General features: G+C 35.2%; 5 protein-coding genes across 5 annotated transcripts; 3 read left to right on the top strand and 2 right to left on the bottom strand.

The window, feature by feature from the left end:
* The first annotated feature begins 3145 nt into the window (after positions 1 to 3145).
* LOC147385678 (caffeoylshikimate esterase-like) lies at positions 3146 to 6256 on the top strand. Its single transcript, XM_086423050.1, has 9 exons — positions 3146 to 3303; positions 3409 to 3441; positions 3579 to 3672; positions 3773 to 3805; positions 3914 to 4060; positions 4163 to 4293; positions 4407 to 4544; positions 4805 to 4903; positions 5514 to 6256. Exons 1-9 carry the CDS (start codon positions 3301 to 3303, stop codon positions 5814 to 5816), a joined length of 981 nt encoding a protein of 326 aa, XP_086279176.1. The 5' UTR covers positions 3146 to 3300; the 3' UTR covers positions 5817 to 6256.
* Positions 6257 to 8400: 2144 nt separating this feature from the next.
* Positions 8401 to 15251, top strand: UXS1 (UDP-glucuronic acid decarboxylase 1). Its single transcript, XM_086422695.1, has 7 exons — positions 8401 to 9197; positions 9308 to 9454; positions 9549 to 9628; positions 13603 to 13686; positions 13825 to 13899; positions 14574 to 14666; positions 14791 to 15251. Exons 1-7 carry the CDS (start codon positions 8609 to 8611, stop codon positions 14992 to 14994), a joined length of 1272 nt encoding a protein of 423 aa, XP_086278821.1. The 5' UTR covers positions 8401 to 8608; the 3' UTR covers positions 14995 to 15251.
* Positions 15252 to 15391: 140 nt separating this feature from the next.
* On the top strand, positions 15392 to 16443 carry LOC147385676 (dirigent protein 16-like). The gene has a single exon (XM_086422696.1). The coding sequence runs from the start codon at positions 15592 to 15594 to the stop codon at positions 16300 to 16302; it is 711 nt and encodes a 236-aa protein (XP_086278822.1). The 5' UTR covers positions 15392 to 15591; the 3' UTR covers positions 16303 to 16443.
* Positions 16444 to 19272: 2829 nt separating this feature from the next.
* On the bottom strand, positions 19273 to 20383 carry LOC147385675 (Disease resistance-responsive (dirigent-like protein) family protein). Its single transcript, XM_086424043.1, has one exon. The coding sequence runs from the start codon at positions 20269 to 20271 to the stop codon at positions 19273 to 19275; it is 999 nt and encodes a 332-aa protein (XP_086280169.1). The 5' UTR covers positions 20272 to 20383.
* Positions 20384 to 21959: 1576 nt separating this feature from the next.
* LOC147385674 (Tetratricopeptide repeat (TPR)-like superfamily protein) lies at positions 21960 to 23695 on the bottom strand. Its single transcript, XM_086422883.1, has one exon. The coding sequence runs from the start codon at positions 23496 to 23498 to the stop codon at positions 22095 to 22097; it is 1404 nt and encodes a 467-aa protein (XP_086279009.1). The 5' UTR covers positions 23499 to 23695; the 3' UTR covers positions 21960 to 22094.
* Between the last annotated feature and the right edge of the window lie 202 nt (positions 23696 to 23897).

Raw genomic sequence — 23897 nt, 5'->3', positions numbered from 1 at the left:
GAGGATGATCCTCACCGTAGAGATCATCCACACCAAAAATCAGCTCATTCCAAGACCTCTAATCCTTTTTTGAAAAATGTTTTGCCAAAATGTTTGTCAAAATATTTGTTTCTGAACGGGACCCATAGATATACACAAGATACTTGCAAAAATGGTAGACTATTCTACAAATATTGCCTAATCAACCAATTTTTTTTTTTAGTTTATGAAAAGTGACCACATATTCAATTTTGTAATTGTTTTTTTCATGATCAAATTCACTATTTACTTATTTTCCCTTCTTATGAATCCACAATCCAATAAATGCTTAATTGAAAAAATTGGTTGGTTCAATAATTTTGTCAAAATACATAATTATTATAATAATTTCCTCATTTTTATAATTCATTGTGAGGTGGGTTAACAATATCAAATTAAAAATAAAAGCAAAATATAATTACATGAAAAGTCCAACTTTGGATTTGGTCAATTAGTCTTCAACCACTATAGATATAGTCACAAAAAGTGATCCATGGAATTAATGATGAGAGAGTTTCTATCAAGTAGTTGTTCATGGACCTTCAATGTGGGGACATTTTGAATAAAAAAAAGTCAAGTTCGGGGGTTGCTTTTAAAAAAATAAAAGAAAAATTCTCTCCACAAAGATGCGTTTAGATACATTTTGACCGTTTCATTTTGCAAGCATTAATGTCATTTAGATACACGTACTAAAAATACAACTTGGCGCGTTCTTTGGGCCCCATGCTTTCGTGGACTTGACCATATGACCAAAGTATTTCTCTCACGTCCATCATGAAAAAAACAACTCAGATCAAAGCACTAAGGATCTTTATTAATTGGGTTTTGTTAATGTGTAACCTTTGAGCACACGTTAAAGAGCAATAACTACACCTTTGAATTAAGCATATAAGGGTATTATGGTAAGGAAAAAAAAAATGAGTGGTGTTTTTATAAACAACCCCCTCCCCCAACTCTCTCGATGTGGCATGTGCACAGAAGAATCATAGAATTCCTCGAGATACACAATGTCACATCCTGTAAAATGTCTAAGGAAAAAAATCTATAATTTTATGCATATGTCATGCCTAGAGAGGGGGAGTTGGAAAATCATTATTAAAAAAAATAAAAATATTAATGGCATTTTCTGTACAAAATCCAATTTTCAAAGTGTATTTATTACACTTTAACGTGTGCCTTAAGAAAACTCTTATTAAATGAATGAGAAAATAATTTTTCTTGAAAAATGAGAATTTTAAGTGTATAGATATAATTTTTTTTGAAAAGTAATGATTTTTTTTTTTATTATACCTAAAATGAGAAATTGTTTTCCAACTCACTTTAGTGAAAATGAAAGGGTGGGTCAAATGCTGGTACCGGGAGACTAAAATAGTATAACTAGTGAAAATTTATTTGTGTTTGAAATAAGTGACTTTGATGTGGATACTAATAAATGGTTTGAATCTCATATCGCACTTCTTGACGTGAAAGTGGATAGGAATCATAGATGCTTTTCACTCATATTTCAATGAAAAGCATCTATGGCTCCCATGCACTTTCACGTCAAGATGTGAGATATGAGGGGTCACTTCAGCATTACTCTTGAGAAGTGTTTCCCAAACCCTATCTGCATTTCTTTTTCAAGATGATGGGTGCAAGAAGCGTGAATTATTTAACAAATTGACCTAAAAATTAAGTGGGCACTGATAGCAGAATGTGCACCAAAGTCAGGGCACACACTTCACCCAATTCATGCTTCCTAGACAAGTAACACTCCTTAAACGAAGACCAAATTAGGGGTGTCAAAGGCTAACCATTTAATCGGAGTCGAATCAGTATCACAATTGAAAACCTGATTTTAGATCTATTTCTATTGGAACCGATTAGAGACAGGTCTGAATCAATTAATAGGAACCGAAAATCAGTACTGTTTAAAGAAAAGTATGAATTCTTTTCACACTTAATTCGGTATTTGGGGGTCCAAAATTTTGTATCTAAGGGAATAGAGGAACAAATAGTTTGAAAGTGTTTCCCAAACCTTAACTGCATTTCTTTTCTCGATGATGGGTGCAAGTAGTGTGAATTATTTAGCTAAATTTCACTTAAAAATAAGGATTTTTTTAGTTTCAACCACATTTGAGGTTATCCATCGACGTAACAATTGGGATTTAAGGAAAAATGCAAAATTTATAGAGATCAATTCTTAAAGATAAATATTCTCGTGGATTGCAATTAGAATTTTTTTTTAAAGAGTTACAATCCATAACGGTAACCCGTTCCAATAGTAAAATATGGTGTCTACATGGCACGTGTTTATTTGAAAACAAACACAAAGACATCATTCTGGATCGCGACTCTTTCCTTTGGGGCTTTTTGATAACAATCAATTGAGAATCAAATTTGATTAAACCAAGAATTGAAACCGTTTAAAGAGAAATTTTTTGAGAGTTTTACTTCTGGTTTCATTAGTTTTAGAATTTTTAGAATTGGAGCCAATAAAATTTAATGGTTCTAATTTCTGTAGGCATAGATTTATAATGGACGCATTGACCTAAGAAATTATTGATCAATCCTCTTGACAAAATATTAAGATCACTAATCAAGGAATAATTTATAATTGAAATGGCCAAGATCAGTCTATCTGACTTTTGGGATTACGGTCTTCTGATCTGGAAAGACATTATTGGACGTTCTAGATTGGTATACTAAAGCGGGTTAGAGAAGTTGACCATTTCAAGTAGCCTGTGCGCTACTGTTCATTACTTTTTGAGTTGGACCCAGTAAAATCCGACGTGGATGGACGTTAAAACTTTCCTATAGTTAAACTGTTATAGCCGCCACACGACAAAGGTTCAGTTAGCCGAGTGGACCCACCGAGTCAATCCTACACAAAGAAAGTTCCAAAAAAGAGCGAGAAAATAAAACGCCACAAACAGTAAAACTCCACGTTTCCAAAAATGTGGTCGGCATGGGGTAGGCCCATGGGCTTCAGAACTTTTAATCAAAAAATTACATCGATTGGCTATAAATGACTGAGTAATCTAATTATTGGTGGTGCAGATCTATTGGAATTATCCCCAAAGTAAGTACACCCCCACGAAGTCCGCAGAAGACAGCAAGAAATCCCTTTATTTAAGTAAGCTGAAGTCTAACCAATCCTCTACTACCTCTCCTTGATCATCTCCAATTCTACGCTCTCTTCCTTATCTTGATCTCTATCTGTTACTACAGAACCATTAGAACTACCTCTCCTTCAGATCTTCTTATCGAACCAATCTTCCCTGTTTTTCAGATCCCATATTCATGGTTAGATCACTTTTACTTTCTTTTTCTGCTTTTTAAGAGTAAATTATATGAACCCAACTCACCCTCTAATTGCTTCTCTTTCTTTCTATCTTTTATCGTTTACAGGCGCTTGTGAGTGGAAATATCAGATATGAAGAGGTTGGTTCAATGAAAATATCTCTCTGTTTTTATTTTTAATGATATATATATATATATCTATATATATATATATATATATATAATTTGCCCATTTTTTATGATTTATTTATTTATATATTTATTTGATAATTTTGCAGGAATATATATTGAATTCTCGTGGATTTAAGCTTTACACATGCAGATGGTTACCTGCAAATAAAGAGCCCAAAGCCTTAATCTTTATTTGCCATGGTACTCATAACAGTGACCAAACTTGTTCTTTTAATTTAGAAAAAATTTCAAAATTTTTTTTTTCTGTATTTTAATTTTGTTTTTGGTTGATTTATGTTAGGATACGCCATGGAATGTAGCATATCTATGAAAGGTAATTTTTTATTTTTATTTTTTATTTTTTGGGTTTTGTTAGAAAATAGAAAACACTAAATTTGGAGAATTATTTAGATGATTAAAGCTCAATGGGTATTTGATACAGGTACTGGAACTCGTCTTGCACAAGCGGGTTTCGCAGTTTACGGTATCGATTATGAGGGCCATGGAAAATCATGTGGATTACATGGATACATCCCATGTTTCAATGATCTTGTTAATGACTGTGACAACTATTTTACAAGCATTTGTGGTCAGTTTTTTAACTTAATCTTTAATTGATATTTTCTCTCCCTCTTTCTTATTATTATGTAGAAATCTCAAAATCAAAATATTATTTTGGATGGATTCACAGAAAGGAAAGAGAACAGAAGAAAGCTGAGATATCTTCTAGGAGAATCCATGGGAGGAGCAGTTGTTCTTCTCCTACACAAACAGAAGCCAGACTATTGGGATGGTGCTGTCTTGGTTGCTCCTATGTGCAAGGTTTTCCTCCTCACCTTTAGTTTTTCCCCAAAAAATAACACAAACAGAGTATAATTATAATAATTATTATTATTTTTATTTAATTAACATTTTTTTTTTAAATTTTGTGATAGATTGCAGATGATATGAAGCCACCTGCACTGGTTGTGAGCGCTTTAACTTTGCTTTGCAATTTTATTCCTACTTGGAAAATAATCCCAACTCAAGACATTATTGATATTGCCATCAAAGAGCCTGAAAGAAGAGAGGAGGTAAATCAGTAAATCTATCAAAAATATAAAAATACCTTTTTTTTTTAAATTTCTTTCTTTATTTTACTATATGGGCTTGTTTGAATTTGACTCATACGGGTTTAGGCCCAAAACCCAAAATGTACAGTTTCTCAATTTTTTTATCAGAATTAAAATATTAAAAAAAAAACTAAAAAACCCACTTATTAATTTAAAATTTGGGTTCCAAATTTTTTTTGAGAGCATATTTTTAGGTAATCTTGATTATTTAATATTTTCAGGTTCGATCAAATCCATTTTGCTACAAAGGAAGGCCTCGTCTGAAAACTGGCAATGAACTTCTCAAAGTCAGCTTAGACATAGAGAAGAACCTTGAACAGGTTAGTTATTTTTATTTAAAATTAATTTATTGTTTAATTACTAATTAGTTAACCAACCTGTATATTATTATATTAGTAAAATTCGAATCTATCCAAATATTTTATGTTTTTGGTAAGTTTACCTGGCCGACTACCGTACTAAATCTTATCTCACTACTTTACGATATTGCCTTAATGACGGATTTACCCTTACTTGATTCTTTCTGTTTGTCTATTTCGATGGGGCAATATAGAGAAATGTTCATCAACATATGTTAATTTGATAAAGTCAGAGTCCCAGCTCTGCTGGGACGGTTTGGGAACTATTGGAACATGTTAACAGGATGCATCGTTTTAGCGTGTACGAGGTGCGCAGAGCGCACCAATGACACGTCCGCATTATGCACTCTGGCACCCAATTCACAGTGTGTAGTGCGCACGTGTGCCATGGTTAGTTTTCTTGACAGTTACGGTGCGTGTGTCACCTACCTCTTACAATGGTGAAAGTCGTTGCTTACAATTGAAAGCGTGACGCACACTATTAAAATCGATCAAACAATCTTAACCGTTAATTTTACTTGATATATTATTCTTAAAGATCTAAATTCATGATCTATAATTTTGGTTCTAGGTTTCGTTACCATTTATAATCGTTCATGGAGGAGATGACAAAGTGACAGATCCATCGGTGAGCAAATTATTATACGAGTCTGCATCAAGCTTAGATAAGACCTTAAAATTGTACCCCGGAATGTGGCATGCACTCACTTCAGGAGAGCCATTAAACAACATCGACATAGTATTCACTGATATAATTGATTGGTTGAAAGAGAGATTGACACTTGGAAATTCGAGATTTGAGAGAGAGCAAAAGGGCAATTGCGACATTCAACACCTGGCTAACCAAGGAAAGAAAATGGTTATGGGTGTCTAACAAAGGCATATATATGTTTCCCCATGTTATATTGTATTAATAATTTAATTTTCTTAATGAAATTGATTGTCTTAGTACTTGAATTGATGTTTATAATTTTTTGTGATCGGTTAAACAAATTTGTGGGCATGAAAATTTTAAGAAGGCGCAAACAAATTTTATAAATCAAAATGAAATTCCTAACAATCATAAATAGGCTCACACATCCAAATTGAAAGAAGACAGGTACCCCATGGTCCAATAAGATTAAGTGATCTACATTGAAGATTGGGCCCTGCACTCAATTAAATGAGTTTGATCGATCAAAAATCCAGAGTCTAGAGAGAAGAAAATTGTGTATCATCTTTTTGTATTTGATTGTTAATTAGAGAAAAATACTCTATCAATTACATTGAGATCTGTACCATTTTCATCAAATCAATATAAATTATTTTATCTTATTTCACACGTATCTGAGGTGGATCATGAAATATGTTGTCGACGTCGTTCTATCCAAAGTTAATTCATTTGTATTTTAAAAAAAATGTGCAAAAAGATAAAACTCACGCCCAAATTTGGAAAAAAAGCTTGTTATGCATGTCAAATAATTGTGATGGATCTTGAATAAGTCATGGTTGGTCGTCTCGACACTTGTCTTGACTCTCATTAGAGTCACCATGGATGAGTCAAACCCTTCTAAATTGGTTCGATTGAATATTAAAGCTATATATATATAAAAGCAATAATTTTAATATTGGTTCGATTAATAGAGATGCTCAATCACAAAATCTCATTTTATATAAATAAAAAATATTTTCAAAAAAATAAATTATATTTATGTGAAAAAAATATCAACTGATATTTACTAATTATCTACCATTTTTTTAATCCATTTCAAGCACTTCATTAAAATTAAAATTAAAAAACTTATAAGACAAATTTTTCTTTCTTTCTTTATGTTCTGTATCATGTCAATAAATTGAATGCAATAAAGATGGAAGACTGAAAAGTCTAGAAAAGATCAAATAGAAAAAAAATTCACTCAAGAAAATGTATGACTGGGAGCCTATCAAAGAAAAAAAAAAAGCGTGGAAAACCCAAAGAACATCCCAACCCATTTAACATAAAGTCGACTTAAATGATTTGTGATGTTCAACAAAGGCCTATTTTAATTTCAATTACAAGAAATATTCAAGTTAAATGTTCCAAAATAATAAATTAAAATGTTCACTTATCACTAATCTTTGTTTACCTGGTGAAAAGAAAAAAATATAAAATAAATATGCATCATGAAATAATAAAATTACTTCGATCTTGAACCATTTTTTCAATTGGATGGAGATTGGATCCTTGTTTTGATGAAATCAACGTTAGTTTGATTCGGAAGGTGCCTGATTTTTTTCAAGGAAGCCCAAAATTAACTTAGCCCGTTAGCACATGGGACTGGGCTTAGCTGACATAGGCCTAATAGGTGTGGGTGGAAATGGGTTGGGTTATGTTATTGTCATGTTGAGGTAAGGTATCTTGAAATTTGCCTAATTTAAATCCGACCCATTTAATAATAGTTCCAAAATCATAAATCGAAATCTGAACCACTTATTAACTTGGTAACACGATAAGACCTGTGCAAACCATTTAGGATGTGTTTGGATTGAGAGAAGTGGAGAGAAAAGAAACTCATTAAAAGAAGGAAAAAAGAAAAGAAGAAAAACTCAAATTCTCTCCACCATGCTTAAATTGAAAAGAGAAAATTTGAGACAACTTTAAAATTTAAAATATCTTAAAAGAGATCTAAGGGCAGAGTTGACATTATAAAATATTTTTAAAGGATTTCTCTCCACTTTTGAAGAGAAAGAAAACTCACCTTTTTTTCTCTCTTCTCTCTAATTTTTTGTCTTCTCTCCCCGCTTAACAATTCAAACAAGAGAAATGAAGGGAAACTCATTTATTTTCTCTCCTCCTCTTTCCATTTCTCTCAATCCAAACACAACCTAAAGTAAACATGTTAATATATGTTATGTTCCATTCACCTATATAACTCGTGAATACGACATGATAACGACTCAAGTATGAATGCAACTACAATCTAACAACAAACATAAATGTGATTATTGCACGAACATGATTATAACTCGTATATACCAACCTACCTTTAACATAGATTAAGTATCAAAAGATATAAATAAAGTTTCGTTAACAAAAAGAAACAAAAAAAATCTAAAATCATTAAATGGGTTATAAGGGTTGGGTTGTATGCTGGTCAACTTGGAACATCAGTGACACGATTGTCAAAGATGTTAAAATGGGTTAGACTGGTTAATGTCACTAACCTCAACTCTTCCTGTTTAATAAAACGGTTCGGGGACTGGTTAACACTATTATATGATCAGAATTTCAAACACGATTAGTCTCAATTCAAATCCGTTAATTTTGTATCATTTTCGAGTTGTGTCCGTGGTTGGTGTTACAATTGCCACCACTACTAATGGGGCTTTTGGACTGGATCAGCACCATCTAAATTCGACCCGAACCCGTCCACTAACAGTCCGACAAATAGCATGGCAAAATACACAAATATCCTACAAGACCACTAAGGTTTCTGTGGTATTTTAACCAAGTTTCAGAGGGTCAAGGTCCTCACCAAATGAAGCCTCTCTGACTGTCTCTCTGCAGCTAAAAGCTCCATCCCATCCCATCTTCCACACGATCTCTTCTTCATTAATTCTTGAAATCTAACAAATTTCACCAATAGATCTACTAATTAAACCCTAGAAATCATCAAAGTCTCATCCCAACCAAACAAAAACTGAAACATGAAGCAGCTTCACAAGCAATCAAGCTTGAATCACAAAAGAGACGAAGAGAATCCAACATCTCACTCATCTACTTATTCAACCAAAACCCTAAAACAATCTAGATCTCTCCCCAGATCCATCAATTATCTCCTCAAAGAACAGAGACTCCTCTTTGTTCTTGTTGGTGTCTTGATCGCTTCCACCTTCTTCATCCTTCAACCCACCTTATCCAAACTCGCTCCCTCTGAAATTCATTATCCCAGAACGTTTCCTTCCACCCATACGAGTCACGAACAGGTTTCCGAATCGGTGCGTGTTCCGACCGGGATCCGAGGACAGCGGTTGAGAATTGTCGTCACTGGTGGTGCTGGGTTTGTCGGGAGTCATCTCGTCGATAAGCTATTGGCGAGGGGGGACAATGTGATTGTGATTGATAATTTCTTTACTGGGAGGAAAGAGAATGTTATGCACCATTTTGGGAATCCAAGGTTTGAGCTTATTCGGCACGATGTAGTCGATCCGATTCTATTGGAGGTCGATCAGATTTATCATTTGGCGTGCCCGGCTTCGCCAGTTCACTACAAGTATAATCCGATCAAAACGATTATATCCTTCTGTAATAAGTTATTATGGTTGAAAATTTTGTTTATTTTGATAGAAAATTGGGTTCAATTTATGTTTTTTAATGGAATTTGGTTATCCTTAACCGAGCTCACAAGACCAATGTGATGGGGACACTGAACATGTTGGGTTTAGCAAAGAGAATTGGTGCTCGGTTTCTGCTCACTAGTACTAGTGAGGTTTATGGGGATCCACTTGAGCACCCTCAAAAGGAGACATATTGGGGGAATGTGAACCCTATAGGTGATCACCAATTTACTGACCCTTATAGATCATCTTTAGTATGTTATTTGTCTGGATGTTGTTCTAAAGTGATTGAATGCTTGGTCGTGCTTAGGTGTGAGGAGTTGTTATGATGAAGGGAAGAGAACGGCAGAAACGTTAACGATGGATTACCATCGAGGTGCAGGTGTTGAGGTAACTGATTCTGGTCTTTGCGGGTATATGAGCTCATGTTGAATGTTGATTCTGTGCAATTAAGAGATAATTAGGTCTCAAATGTTACACGGTATGTTTTGCATCACAAGTAATTCAGAGAGTTGTGCTAATTAATATCGTTACTCTGTCTAACACCACTTGACATGTAAAATTCCATCTTGCATGTTATTTAGTTGGTCTTTTAGCTACAATTCTAGTTCAAAAACACCTGTCTGTAGATTTCCTGAATATGCTTTAGGTTTTTTATACTCCCTACCTTTCATTTGTCCATCTGATCAAAACCTTTAATGGGTCTCCTTCAATGCATTGTGGATCAAACAAGGTGGGTGTTAGAGAACTAGATGCAATCGTATTATGATACATCACATACATTGTATCGTTATCATTGGATCTCATCACAAAAGGAAGATAGTGGTGGAGAATAATACATGTAGCAAGATCAATTAGGATATTCTACATTAGGAAGTACTAATAAATTAGAATATTTACATTGGGTTAGTTTCCATATCTTTGTTGATGTAATCTTTCTTTCTCTCTCTCTCTCTCTCTCTCTCTCTATATATATATATATATATCCTATTAGGGTTCTTGTATGTTCATCCAAGAATTACCAATAAATTAAATTTTCTACATCGTATCAGAGCCTAAGCTCTACTGACAATACGATCTTGGTGTGCCATTCTTCGGCAAAGGTGCCACCGTCATCGTCGAACCTAAATTCTTTTTTTTTTTTTCCCCTTCCCTTTTACTATTCTAATTTTCTTCGATAAAAATCACACCTCTCTACCTCCTTTATATCTCTACAAATCTCCCTAGTCCACTTTCATTTCTTATGATATCCATTTTGATTTAAATATCTCCAACGAGAGTGTTTCTATTTAAGCCACTTGATCCTACTTATGGTCTTGGAAGTTTTGAGAATCATGACAGACCTGATCTAGTGAGACATTGGCTTCGATAGACTTAAAAATGAGCGGGATGTGACAATGATGGACTTCACAGACAGGCAGTGATCACCAACAAACACAATTGAATTTTGCCAACATGTCACTTACGAGATCAAGAATACTTATTCAATGCAACCAATTGCACATTTCTTCTTCAAAGAACCATGTAATTGCGGGAGGATGTTAGAGAACTGGATGCAATCATATTATGATACATGAGATGCATTGAATAATTATTATTCAATGTATCTCGTCACAAAAGGAAGGTAGTGATGGAGAATAATATATGTAACAACATCAATTAGGATATTCTACATTAGGAAGTATTAATAAATTAGAATATTTCTATGGGAAAATTATAAAAAAAAAAACCCATGAGAATAAATATTTATAAAAAAAAAGCAACTATTTTGTCGAAATTACCAATAGGGACCCAAAACGCCACTTCAAGTGCCGTTTTTGCATATTTGTTATGTTTCAGACAATAATACTCTCTACCTCAAAAAATGCCACATCAAGTGGCGATTTTTGCACCCTTCCTTCTCCAGGGACGTGCAATTGCAATTTTCTTGGATTTTGAAAAAAAAAAATTAGTTAAAAAAAAAATAAATAATGGTTTTGAAGAGTACATGGATATTTTGTAATTTTCAAAAGGGAAACAATTTCCTTACTAACTTAGTAAATATTTTTAGCCTTACTAAGGGTTGTTTTGATCAAATAGATTACCACATTAACAATCCAATACCACAGTCCTTTAAATTTCATCGAGAAACTTAGATTAAAAAAATCAGAAAACAATTTATTTTTTAGGGCTTGATCCTAGATTTTGAAAATTGAAGGCTGCAATTGCAATTTTCAATGGTTAAAAATATATTTTTTATTTTTTTCCTTCAAAGTTCATATAATTTTGTCCTCTACAACCGTGAAGCATTGGATCATGTTTTTTGATGTCAAAGGTGAGCCTAAGGACCCTTAGTAAGGGTGAAATCCTTGCTAACTTAGTAAGGCTAGTAAAACTCTTTTCAAAACTAACCAACGTGATTTCAGATGTGCAAGACCATTCAGATGTGCAAGACCACACAGTTTTGAAGATTCAGAAGAGAAACATTTTCCTTACTTAGTAAAGATTTTAAGCCTTACTAAGGATTTTTTTGCTCAAATGGATTACCACATCAGCAATCCAACACCATAGCCCTCTAAATTTCATCAAAAAACTTAGATCCAATATATATATATATATATATATATTATATATATTGCTTGATCCAAGGTTTTGAAAAGGGACGGCTAACGAATTTTCGCTTAACTCAAAAATTAAAAATTAAAAATAAAAATTCAAAGGTGAAAAGAACTTTTTTTTTTGAATTTTTTTCCTTCAAGTTCATAGAATTTTTTCCTCTACAATCTTGAATCATCGGACCATGTTTTTTTTATGTCACAAGGTGAGTCCAAGGACCCTTAGTAAGGGTGAAATCCTTACTGACTTACTAAGGCTAGTTGTACTCTTTTCAATACAAACGACCTTGATTCGAGGGACGTGCAATTTTAAATTTCTTGGTTTTTGATCAAAATGACCTTGATTATATTAAATTTAAATTTAAAAGTGGGGTATTTATGACCATTCAAAGTTAACGCCACTTGAGATAGAATCCCCCACATTTTTTTTTTTATATTTAAAAAAATAATAAAATGCCACTTGAAGTGGCATTTTTTTAGGGGTAATTTAGCGAATGGATCAAAATGCCACTTCGTGTGGCGTTTTGGGTTCCTATCAGTAATTTCAACAAAATTGTTACATTCTCATTTTTTTTTCTTTTTTTTATATGATAATTTCCCCTATTTATATTAGGTTAGTTTCCATATCTTGGTTGATGTAATCTCTATATCTCTATATATATATATCCTATTAGGGTTCGTGTATGTTCAAGGTTTTAGAACTTCTACCCCCCAATTTTCCAGAATAGACATGAGTGACTAATAGAAAAGGTAAGGTCATATACCTAATCTAGAAATGAGCAAATTTTTTAGAAGTTTGATTGTTAACAATGAAATTGATTAGCAACAGAAATACCAATACCCCAAGATTTCAGAAACATCTACTTCATAAAAAATGGTTTGTTTAAATATTCGGGTTGTGAGTTCAATTTGGATCCATCAATGGAAGAATATGTGCATTGGAAGTATCTGGATATCAATTTGACTGGCAGAATCAAATGATGCAGTCTTCTATGGTGTGCAAATTCTTCATTAAGGGTGACTTTTCATTGTTTCACACATATCAGATTCTAGCACTCCCTGGATTTATATACTCCACTTCTGAACTTATATCAGTTATTACTTCGTGGAAATTACACACCACATTAAGTTAATGTTGTATAAGTTATGAGTTCTACCCTTCTCAATAGAAAGCTTAGTGTTGGACATCTCTGACATCAAGAATTGTTGTAGGGCAGAGTGATGCGAAAGCTTTAATAATTATCTGACGTAAATTCAACAAGTTTTCATCAATTATTTGTCTGATTAATGGAGACTAGGGTAAGCATTTAGTGTGGGTATGGAACTAGGGTTGAAACTCAAGTTTACAACTAATTGATATGGAATAGCGATCGAATCTAGGATTGAAACAAAGGCAACTGGTGACAAACAGGAGTACAAGGGTCTTATGGACTTGAATGGGGGTTTAACCCGGTATTTATTGGATTGGTGTTGAGTAGGGGGCTGGATGAAATGGATAATCATGTTGGAATTTTTTTATATTAAAAGAAAGTAACGTATAGATAGAAAAGGGAAGGTAATACGAGTAGGAGTCTCAATTAGCTAGTATCTTCAAAGGTTTACCAACAATTTCATCTAGCCTCAAAAGATGCTCCTATGTTTTTTGGTCTTTTGTTTCTATATTTTGTTAGATTACCTGAAGTTGGAAGAACTGTTCCCTTTGAGGCAATGTGACATATGGTTCTAACTAGAATTCCTTCGTAAAGTAATCTGACTGTTTTCTGTTTTCAGGTGCGTATTGCACGTATTTTTAACACATATGGACCTCGTATGTGCATAGATGATGGACGTGTTGTTAGTAATTTTGTTGCTCAGGTTTGTTCTCCCTTAACCTTAGTACCTTGGTCTATGGCTTCATGCTGCACTGAATATTGTCATCAGGATTTCCAATAGTAGTAATAATTTAAAATATATATTTACAGGATTTTCTAACTATTATAGCTCTGTTTGCAGGCCTTACGTAAACAACCGCTGACAGTTTATGGTGATGGAAAACAAACAAGAAGCTTCCAATATGTTTCTGACTTGGTACGTCACAAGCTTGCCCTCATACATTTTATTAATATGTGCTACCTTTTTCTTGTGACTTAGTCTAATAATTTGTTTGTGGAGGTACCATCAGTTTCAATTATTAAAAGTATTGTGCTTACTACTGTGATAGGGTGTCTTATTATTGAACTGCTAGGCAATTGTTATCTGAAGCCAAGTTTGAATTTGAACTGTCACAGCTGATTACTTTCATGATTATACAAATAGGAAGTTCGATTAATTTTCCATTTCTTAAGAAGTTTGATGATGAATTCTTTTACTTTGTTTGGCAGCTTTGAAATAGGAAAGTTAGATCATCTTGTGCTTTTTGTACTGACTGTTTAACCTTTTCTCAAGATGCAACTCAGCTGATTTTTAATTCTGAATGAATGGATGGTGCACAAATAATGTTTGTTTTATGCTTGTGCAGAGAACTCAAACTCCGAAGTCCAAACTATAGTTCTTACAGAAATAACAAACCATCTAGATATTGTATTCTGCAATAATAATCAAACAATTAGGGATTTAGAGTACCTATGGTCTGCTTGAGGCTACCTAGACATCTAACTCATCATGTGTGTGTGTTTTGAATTCATATTTATGTGTTTCTTGAGATAAAGTTTTTGAAGCTGATATGAAAAGCAACACTACCATGTCATGTGCAAGCTTACCAGGTTGACGGATTGGTATCCCTGATGGAAAGCAAGCACATTGGACCTTTCAATTTGGGTAACCCAGGGGAGTTCACCATGTTAGAGCTTGCTGAGGTCTGTTATTCAATTACATATTAAAGTGCTACATCATTTGGTTTTCTTGTCTGCACACATTTTACATTTTTTTTTTTTTTTAAAAATTTGCCGTAAACAAAATTTACTGTCACTCTTGCTGCAGGTGGTCAAAGAAAAAATCGATTCCAGCGCGACCATTGAATTCAAACCAAACACTGCAGATGATCCGCACATGAGGAAACCAGATATTACCAAAGCAAAGGAGCTGCTAAAGTGGGAGCCTCGGATTTCTCTAAGGGAAGGACTGCCTCGCATGGTGTCTGATTTCCAAAAGCGCATCGAAGGGGAAGGAAAAAGTCTCAAATAAAATTAGATTAGTGCAACTATGTATAGTATCAAGATTTTGTGGTATATCCTATCAATTATTTTGTCCCAAAGCCTTGGTTTTTCATTCATCCCATCATCATCTTCATCATCACTAACTGGAATTTTCAGCGGCAACCTCCATTGGTTGGGACAATTATTGTTTCTCAAAATTTCTCTATCATAAGGGCTGTGGTTATGCATTTTGATATTTCAAGACACGAAAGGTGCCAGTATGAATTACAGCTTTGACATTATCAAGTGTGCACGTTATGTATACTAAACTTGAATATAATGTACAAGCGTCGGCGTATATCCCCATGTTCTTGGAAACATCCTCCAGCAGCTCTGAGCGAGGCACATCCCAATCATCTGGCATTAGGTTGGGCTTCACTAGTAGCCAGGGAGTAGATGAGCCATAGAAGGCCCATGAACTAAACTACTCCCACTTTCACAAACAATTACTCAACTACTTCATCTTACCCACTCAATAGAACCTAAACCACCATTACCATCCACACGCATATCTATATGTGTGTATATATATATATATATAAGAGAACAGCTCAGGCTTAATCTCCTTCCCTTCAAGGAAAATACCATGTACTTCTCCTACCACAACTTAGCCTGGTTCCTCTTACTTATGACCATCACCCACCAATCAGTTTCAGCTCGAATCCTCAACAATCAATCCCAGCCCCCACGCAATACCCATCACCCAATCACCTTCTTCATGCATGATGTGCTTAGCCGTGCTAACCACCATTTATCGAGACCAACCACCACTCAAATCAACAATCATCTGCCATTTCCCAAGCCCCTAGGACTCTTCCGTCCCAATGGTGGCATCCCACTCCCTGAGCCCAACCCGACATTGCCCTTTACTGGACTCCCCACTCAACCCACTGATCTATCCGGTATTGGGCTATCATTCCCTGTCATAGCGACTCTTCATGGCTTGGAATTCGGAATTGTAACGGCCATCGATGAGTTGATCGAAGGTCCCCCACTTGGTTCTTCATTACTTGGGAAAGCCAAGGGTGTCTATGTAGCAAGCTCTGGCGATGGAAGTAGCCACATGATGGCCATGACTGTCATGTTTGCTAGTGGTGATTTTAAGGATAGTTTGAGATTCTTTGGTGTGCACCAAAATGCGGTTGCGGAGTCTCATATTGCTGTGGTTGGTGGTACCGGAAAGTATCATGGTGCAAACGGGTATGCCACCATTAAGGCGGTGGGTTCTAACAATGTTGGTCGGGAACTTGACAATGTTAAGAATTTACTTCTGTTCACCATTTATCTCGGTTACTAGGATTTCAATTAGTGGGATATCCTTCCAATTACAAGGCGGATTTGTAATATTTTTTTCCCCAAAATAGAGAAGAATCTCAAATGTAGTTGATGGAATATTAACTAACTTGTTTTTTTTTTTTTTGGATAAGTGTAAAGATATATTGAGGAAAAAGAAAAGAATTTACAAAAGCAGGTGGTTGAGATAACTTCCCAAAAGAACAAAGAAAATACAAAGCCAACAAAAAGAAGAAAAACAAACAAACAAAAACTCTAAAAGTTACACAAAAGATCCCATCTGAAAACAAAGTCGTCGAAGGAGACCCTTAAAACTTTCTAGCTCAATTTCGACTATAAGTACAGTAAATTCAAAATGTCTAGATTGACAACATGAGGTGAACTTTCCTTATCCTGAAACATCATGTTGTTCCTCTCTCTCCAAAGACCCCATGCAATGGTTGACGGAAGGATAGCCCAAAGATATCCTTTTTTTAAAGAGAAAGTGTTAAAAGTTCACCATTCCAAAAGTGAGAAGAAATTTTAGGAAAAACCTACTTTACTTGAAAAAGGGAGAGAAACATAGTCCAAATACCTCGGGAAAAAGAATAATGAATTAATGTGAGATTAATTGACTCCGATTCACTAAAAACAAAGAGGGCAATAGTTTAGAGTAATCCAACTATCTCTAATCAAGTTATCTAAGGTAATAATCTTCCCTAAAGAAGCTAATCACACGAAGAATGCAATCTTGGATGGGATAAGGACACTTCAAACAATAGATTATGAGAAAGAGTTGTTGAACAAAGGAAGAAGAAGTTTATAAAATGAACAAACTGAGAATCTCTTATCCTTAGTTGAGAACTATTCTCTTTTGTCCTGATCGTTCTCATTAATCTGAGAAGAATTCAAGAGATGAAGGAAAGATGTTACCTCTATTATTTCCCAGTTATTGAAGTTCCTCTTGAATCTCAAATCCCAAGTAGTAGTGATGCCGTTATGAATTAGACAATTTTGAATCGAACAGTTCTTTTTTAAAGAACAAGCGTACAAAGACAAGTAGTGAGTTGACATAAGCAAGTTACCACGCCATCTATCCTCCTAAAAACTAACTCTATCTCCCAACCCTACTGTATAAGTGATTCATTTATCAAACTAGTTGACTACCTTGAGAATCCCTTCCACACGCTACAACCATACGAGCTTAAGGCCTCACTACCATACCAACCAAATCTCTTCTCACCGTACTTAGCTCAGACAACTCTCCTTCACAAACTACTCCTTTCCTCCTCAAATCTCCACAACCATTTACCCAACAAAGCTCTTACCCAACAAAACTCTATTAATAAGTTTTAGACCTTTGATTCCTAATCCTCCATCTTTCTTTGGGGTACGAGATGGTACCTTCTTCCACCATTCTTATCAATTCATAGGCAATTCTTCATAAGACGTTCCAATGGGAAAATTCTACCACGAAGATATCCAAGTTCTCTTCTTTCTTTTGATCTCTCTTCCTTCTCTCTTTTCAAGTAGGTTCTTTCTTTTCATTTGTTTTTTCTTTGTCTCTCTCTTCTAGTGGATGGAAAGTGGCATCTTAATCTCTATGGAATTGAGCAAAAAGAAAAGGGATAAGAAATAAATTGGAATATTGGTCAAAATACTCTTAATAAAAGTTACCTTTCCTCCTTTTGAAAGGTATCTCGCCATCCACATGCTCGGCTTCATGTAAGTACTTTATTTTTGTATAAATAAAGAGTAATGTTTCGAAGTACAAATAAAAATTACAAGTTGCCTATTAACGAACACTAGATGATAGAAGGCGTGAGCACGGATCTCTAGATTTAGTTATATATGATGAAAAATCAATAAAGAAATACAAAATTTACGTACACATATTGTCTATAAGTCTACATCCACGGATAAGTGATGAGGCAATTATCGTTAGATGAGAGTAATTACCGCCATAACTTATATAACTGTAGGTTGAGAGTAATTACCGCCATAACTTATATAACTGTAGGTTTCCCAATCTAAAACCAACTCATAAAATCTAAAACCAATGATTTACAGCCATATTTCCCAATGACTACTTCCATCGAACATCATAAAATTCTAGTAAGTATTTTTCTTTTTACTCCTATATACAATTAAAAAGTCATCAAATATTTGAAATTATTTCATGACTTTTCTTAAGATTATGATGTCTGGCCTTCCTAATTGTGTTGCAACACAAAATGAATAACAAAAAGTAAATATATTTTAGCCACCATAAAAATTATATTTACAGTATTCTAGATGGATAGTTGAAGAAATTTCAGCATTTCACATTGCCTTTAAATTACCTCTTTTTTCATCATTATTGGAGCTTCACCAGAATCACTGTAGCATTTTCTTTCAATTTCAAATGTAGCCAAACTCCTTTCTTTATGGTTCTAAAATATTACCTTCATCAAGGTTTTTTTTTTTTTTTTTTTTTTAAATTAAATTAAACTTAGGATACTTCTTAGAGTGTTGCATTTTTTGTACTCCTCGATTTTGAATTCTCCATTTTGAGATCCAATCTGACAATTGCATTGAAGCTATCTGTTGATGGTACGCTAAGTTGTTGAACCCCCATACCAATTTTTTTATGGTTACTAGAAAGGCAATTATGTAATATTTTCTTAGGGATTTAAAAAAAAAATATTTTTGGGCTATAAAACGTGTGGATAAAAAACGTAATTGTTCTTAATTTGATCCGTGGATGTAGACACACTGCCGAACCACATAAATTCTAGTGTTTTTTCGTGTGTGATTTCTGTTCTCTTTACTGCTTAGTATTTCACACCATCTTCACATCTTGAATTGATTCACTTAGAAACAGAAATCTAAAAATTCAAAGTCCTTAGATACATAAACCAAACCAAACATTACAACATTTTCCCACCTCAAAGTTTTCAACTCTTGTATAGAGACTTCAACATAATTTAAGACCTTCATTTCAATTATGAACCCATCAGTAAGTAATGTAGACAGTAAACTCCAACAGAGTCTCCACACCATCAGTGGTATGCTGCTGTGTATCAGACGGAATCGTCTTAACAGTGGCGTATCCTTTAGCATTTACGTACTTTCCAGTGCCACCCATAATGGCAATTTGAGATTCCGAGACTGCAGTACGGTGCACCCCGAAGAAGCTTAAGCTATCAGCATAATTCCCACTTTCAAACATAGCTGTGAACGCCATGGTCTGACTTGTACCATCCTCCGAGCTCCCAATATAGAACCCTTGTGCTTTTCCAGCTAAGCCAGACCCAAGCTCGTGTCCTTCTGTCAGCTCATCGTCGATCACAGTCATCGTCCCAAACATAAGTTTTTGGATAGTTGTCCCTGAAGGAAGCTGGGCCCCATTGACGAACGGAAGCCCACCACCACCGTTGATCAAGTTGTTGCCATTGTTCTGAATCACAGTGTTGGTATTGCCACCAAGGCCAGTTAGGAATGGAATGTTGTTGTTGTTGATAATTCCGTTGTTACCGTTATTAAGAGGGATTCCGTTGTTGACAGGAAGCACTGCTCCATTGGGTTTTCCGAAGGGGAGTTGACCATTGACTGCTGGGTTGGTCACAATCCCAGTAACAGCTCGAGCCGAGGGGTTTGACCCACCGAGTATGTCATGCATGAAGAAGGATAACGGATGGTGGGGGTCGGTGTTAGCTATAGTGGCACTAGTAGGTGCAACTGGGCCCGCATTTGGTTGTGTTATGGTGGGCAAGGGAACAGGAGCTACATCAGTTATAGGTTTCTCGATGGGAGCTGACACGGGACCGCCATTTGGTGGAGTGACATTAGGTGCGGTTACAACGGGATTGGATGCCTCGGGTGCAATTGTGGGTGCTGCTGGCAGATCTTCATTGAGAATTCGAGCGGAGGTAGCACATGTGATGGTGAGGGCAAGTAATAATAGGTAGGTAATAGCCTTGAGTGTTATGGAAGTGGGCTTGCTGGTTCCCATTTTGTGATTTGTGAGGACAATTAGGAAACTTGCACAAAAGGTGATTGTTTTGAGAAGGTTTTGTTTTGGAGGAGTGATGATGGGTTGAAGAGTTTATTTGTGTTTATATATAGCGATTTGAGGAATCTGTGTGTGTGTGTGTGTGTGTGTGTGTGTGTGTGAGAGAGAGAGAGAGAGAGATGAGTTGCTATTTTAATAGTGGAGTTGAAACAGTTGGAGTTGGTTGTTCCATCTCTTTAGTGTGTCGGTTAGAAACCTAAACCCTCCAATTAGTGTTTAGTAGAATGAGGAATGGTTGGGATACTTCCAGTGTATTATTGTTTGACACATGTAGACAGTTAATGGGCTTTCCAGAGCCCAGTCCAAACTCGATTTATGGGTTTTGTTCAAATCAAAGCCCACAAATCTTCCAATCCTGTAACGTGTTTCGATAATCTCCAATGGGTTTGCAAAAAAAATGGTGGAATGACGAAGCTGTCCAAACAACTCACTCCATCATCTTGGCTGTCAAAGACAATCCTATTTAGGGGTGTCAATGGGTACTTATTTAATCAAAACTGAACCAGAGCCAGAAACCTCATTTCCGGTACCCTTTTTATTGGAACCGATTAAAGTCGGATAGAACTGAACCGATAGGAATCAGAACCAGAATCATTAGGTTCTATCCAATGGGTACCTGGAATCGATTTATTTTGTCTTTTCTTTCTATATTATGGATGATTTAAGTTTTTTTTTTTTTTTCCAAAATAAATGTACGTTACATAAAATTCTTCAAATTTTCATATAAATTATCAATTGGAGCTTAAAATGAGTTTTTTTTTTTAAATCATTAATTTGCATCTTTAGTATAACAAATTATAACTAAATTAATAAGTTTGTTGATGATATATTAAATTTTTAAAAGGAAAAAAAAATTATAATGATTTGAAATACTTTTTTCTTATTTGATTTTTGAGAATCGGAATTGATGGTTACCTGTAATTTTTGTCACTTCCGGTTCTAATTCCATTTATTTTGGAATCGGACTCAGAACGGACAAGAACCGGAATTGAATATAATGATTATGTTTATAAGTTCCTTAGGAACCAACCCATTGACACCCTTACTCCCTTTGCCCACTAGTAAATGCACTGAAGTTACCGTAAATGCACTGAAGTTACCGATATTGATGAATGTACATTCTGCCAATACTATGCAGTCATTAATAAGCGAACATACTATAATAGAACAACTATCATGGAGGAATTTTTTTTTTTTTTCCTTTTTTGATGGATAAACTGGATTTGAACCCTCATCCTCAGAGCTACTTTGCAATGTGTCAAACCAACTGAGCTATAGGTCTAAGCCGCATGGCGGTAATTTTTGGTTTGCCTTACAACTTGAGATCTGTCCTACAAATCATTGTTTTATGACTTCTACCGTCCCTTCCCCACCTGTACTTGCAAATTGCACTCTAGCACCAAAGTTCAAAACAAACTACTTGAAGATTACAAGAGAGTAAATCCTTATTTTTCTTTTTTATATCCAAAGGAAATTGCTTATCTCGAGGTGACACTTATCTATTTAGGACAAACAACCAATTTTTTCCCCATAAAATTGTGATCACTTGACTAGATTGAAATGCATTATATTATGAGATTTAAATTATAAGATCCAGTAAACTATAGTATTGCACCACTCTTGAATCAAATCAAAGATAAATGTTATATTATTCTAATAAGGCCAACAATACAATAGCCCCACTAGAAGGGTAATAAACATAGAAGAAATACAGGCCATTTGTCTTGAGGGAACCCCTTAGCCTCTATATACATTGCTGAAGCTCACTCATCCATGGTAACTAGTTCACTTACAAGGCCAAATGCAGCTTTATCTTCACCACAAGCAGCCTTAGCTAAAGCTTCCCACACCTCCAAATGCAATCCCATATTCCTCTTCTCCATCTCCTCTAAAACAAACCAAGCATCACTCAATCTCCCCATCTCACAGAGTCCGTTGATCAAACAACAAAATGTTTCTACTCGTGGGCAATGCCTACTTGCCAACATCGCATTCAAAACCCTCAACCCTCTCTCGAATTCTCCAACCTTGCAAAACCCATCAACCACCATCCGGTATGTTGCTGCATTAGGCTGACAACCTTCCATCTGCATTTCAACCAAGACTTTATATGCCTCCACAGCTCTACCTTCCTTACACAAGCAAGTTATCATGATATTGTATATAACCACATCCGGCTTAAACCGCCTTTTCTTCATCTCAACAAGCAAAGCTCTTGCTTCCTCAATCTTCCCTTTCTTTCCAAGATCACTCATCAAAACCCCAAAATTCACGAGTTTCGGTTTACACCCTCGGTACTCCATATCGAACATTATCTTCCTCGCGGAGTCATGTTTCCCTACAGAGCACAAACCCTCCATCAACAAAGCATATGTAATGGCATTCGGGTACTTACGTTTCTGGGTCATGTCTTCAAGCAAATTCATTGCTTTATCCAAATTTCCATTTTTACATAGGAACCCAATAAGGCTATTATAAGTAACTACAGTGGGTTGAAGTTCTCTTTCAAGCATTTCTTCAAACACATTGCAAGTCTCTTCCCACTCACACCTCTGTACATGGCCTTTGATGATTATGTTGAAGGAAATCGAATTAGGACGAAAACCCATTTTCGACGAACGATTAAATATGTCTTTCGCATCATTGAGACGACCAGCCTCAACGAGGACGTCAAGGATGAAGTTAAAGGACTGTAGTGTACGAGTACAATTAAAAGAAGGGATTCGGTTAAACAAATCAATGGCCTTATCAGACAAATTGGATTTCCCATAGTGTTGGATTACAGCAATAAAAAGAGAATCTTGACACCGAATATTGTTCTCTTTGATGTAATCGAGAAGGGTTTCAACTGCATTGAAGTCACGAGAACGAGCGAGCTTGTAAATGAGAGCAGAGTATGAAGGGTAGTCGTGTTTGAAGCCCATCAGTTGGTATTCTTCGAAGAGGCGAAGAGCTGAATCTGGGTTTTCGACTTCCTTGAGATCAGTGATGAAAGGAATAGGCCTTTTAACCTTCGGAGAGGCTTTGGGAGCTCGTTCATGGCTGTTTTTGTTTCTGGGTCTTGTTGAACGAAAGGTTTGGTATGATTGAAAGTGGGGTTGTTTGGGTGAGTGGTGAGCGATTCTTGTTCGCGTTTGATGGATCGCCTTCGTTCTTAATAAGATCATCACAGTAAGACCAGAACATATGGTGAAGTACGCGAAGAGAAGAAGAAAAGGAAGCTTTTTTTTTTTTATCTCAGAATTAAACCGAGACAATTTACCATTTAAATTGAAAGTTACTATTGCCACACCAACTTTTACTAACGCCACACCAACTTTTACGTGTGCAATTCCTCGGTAATTTACACAGGAATTGGTGTGACATTAGCATCTCTTTAAATTTCACTTGGAATTCCCTAAAAAAAAATTTCAATTTTGATAAATAATTACGCATTTTTCTTGGAAAATCAGGTTTTTTTTTTTTTTTTTTTTGAAATTCTACAAAAATCAGCGCCAATTAATGTTTTGAAAAATTACCTAATAGACCCTATATAGGGACTTACTTCTTAATTCACCCTGATTTTT

This window comes from Akebia trifoliata, chromosome 14 (genome assembly GCF_017979445.1).
Source record: "Akebia trifoliata isolate Shusen 1 chromosome 14, ASM1797944v1, whole genome shotgun sequence".
NCBI lineage: Eukaryota > Viridiplantae > Streptophyta > Magnoliopsida > Ranunculales > Lardizabalaceae > Akebia > Akebia trifoliata.
The sequence above is the reverse complement of the archived record's forward strand: the minus strand, read 5'-3'. Positions and strand labels throughout refer to the sequence as shown.

What these genes read in the sequence shown, in the direction of transcription:
- LOC147385678 (XM_086423050.1), top strand. An exon ending in GAAATATCAGATATGAAGAG is followed by an intron (nt 3,442 to 3,578) that starts GTTGGTTCAATG and finishes ATAATTTTGCAG; the next exon opens with GAATATATATTGAATTCTCG. An exon ending in CTTAATCTTTATTTGCCATG is followed by an intron (nt 3,673 to 3,772) that starts GTACTCATAACA and finishes GATTTATGTTAG; the next exon opens with GATACGCCATGGAATGTAGC.
- UXS1 (XM_086422695.1), top strand. Translation starts at nt 8,609, where the DNA reads ATGAAGCAGCTTCACAAGCAATCAAGCTTGAATCACAAAAGAGACGAA. An exon ending in TAATCCGATCAAAACGATTA is followed by an intron (nt 9,198 to 9,307) that starts TATCCTTCTGTA and finishes ACCGAGCTCACA; the next exon opens with AGACCAATGTGATGGGGACA. An exon ending in GGGGAATGTGAACCCTATAG is followed by an intron (nt 9,455 to 9,548) that starts GTGATCACCAAT and finishes GGTCGTGCTTAG; the next exon opens with GTGTGAGGAGTTGTTATGAT.
- LOC147385676 (XM_086422696.1), top strand. Translation starts at nt 15,592, where the DNA reads ATGTACTTCTCCTACCACAACTTAGCCTGGTTCCTCTTACTTATGACC.
- LOC147385675 (XM_086424043.1), bottom strand. Translation starts at nt 20,271, where the DNA reads ATGGGAACCAGCAAGCCCACTTCCATAACACTCAAGGCTATTACCTAC.
- LOC147385674 (XM_086422883.1), bottom strand. Translation starts at nt 23,498, where the DNA reads ATGATCTTATTAAGAACGAAGGCGATCCATCAAACGCGAACAAGAATC.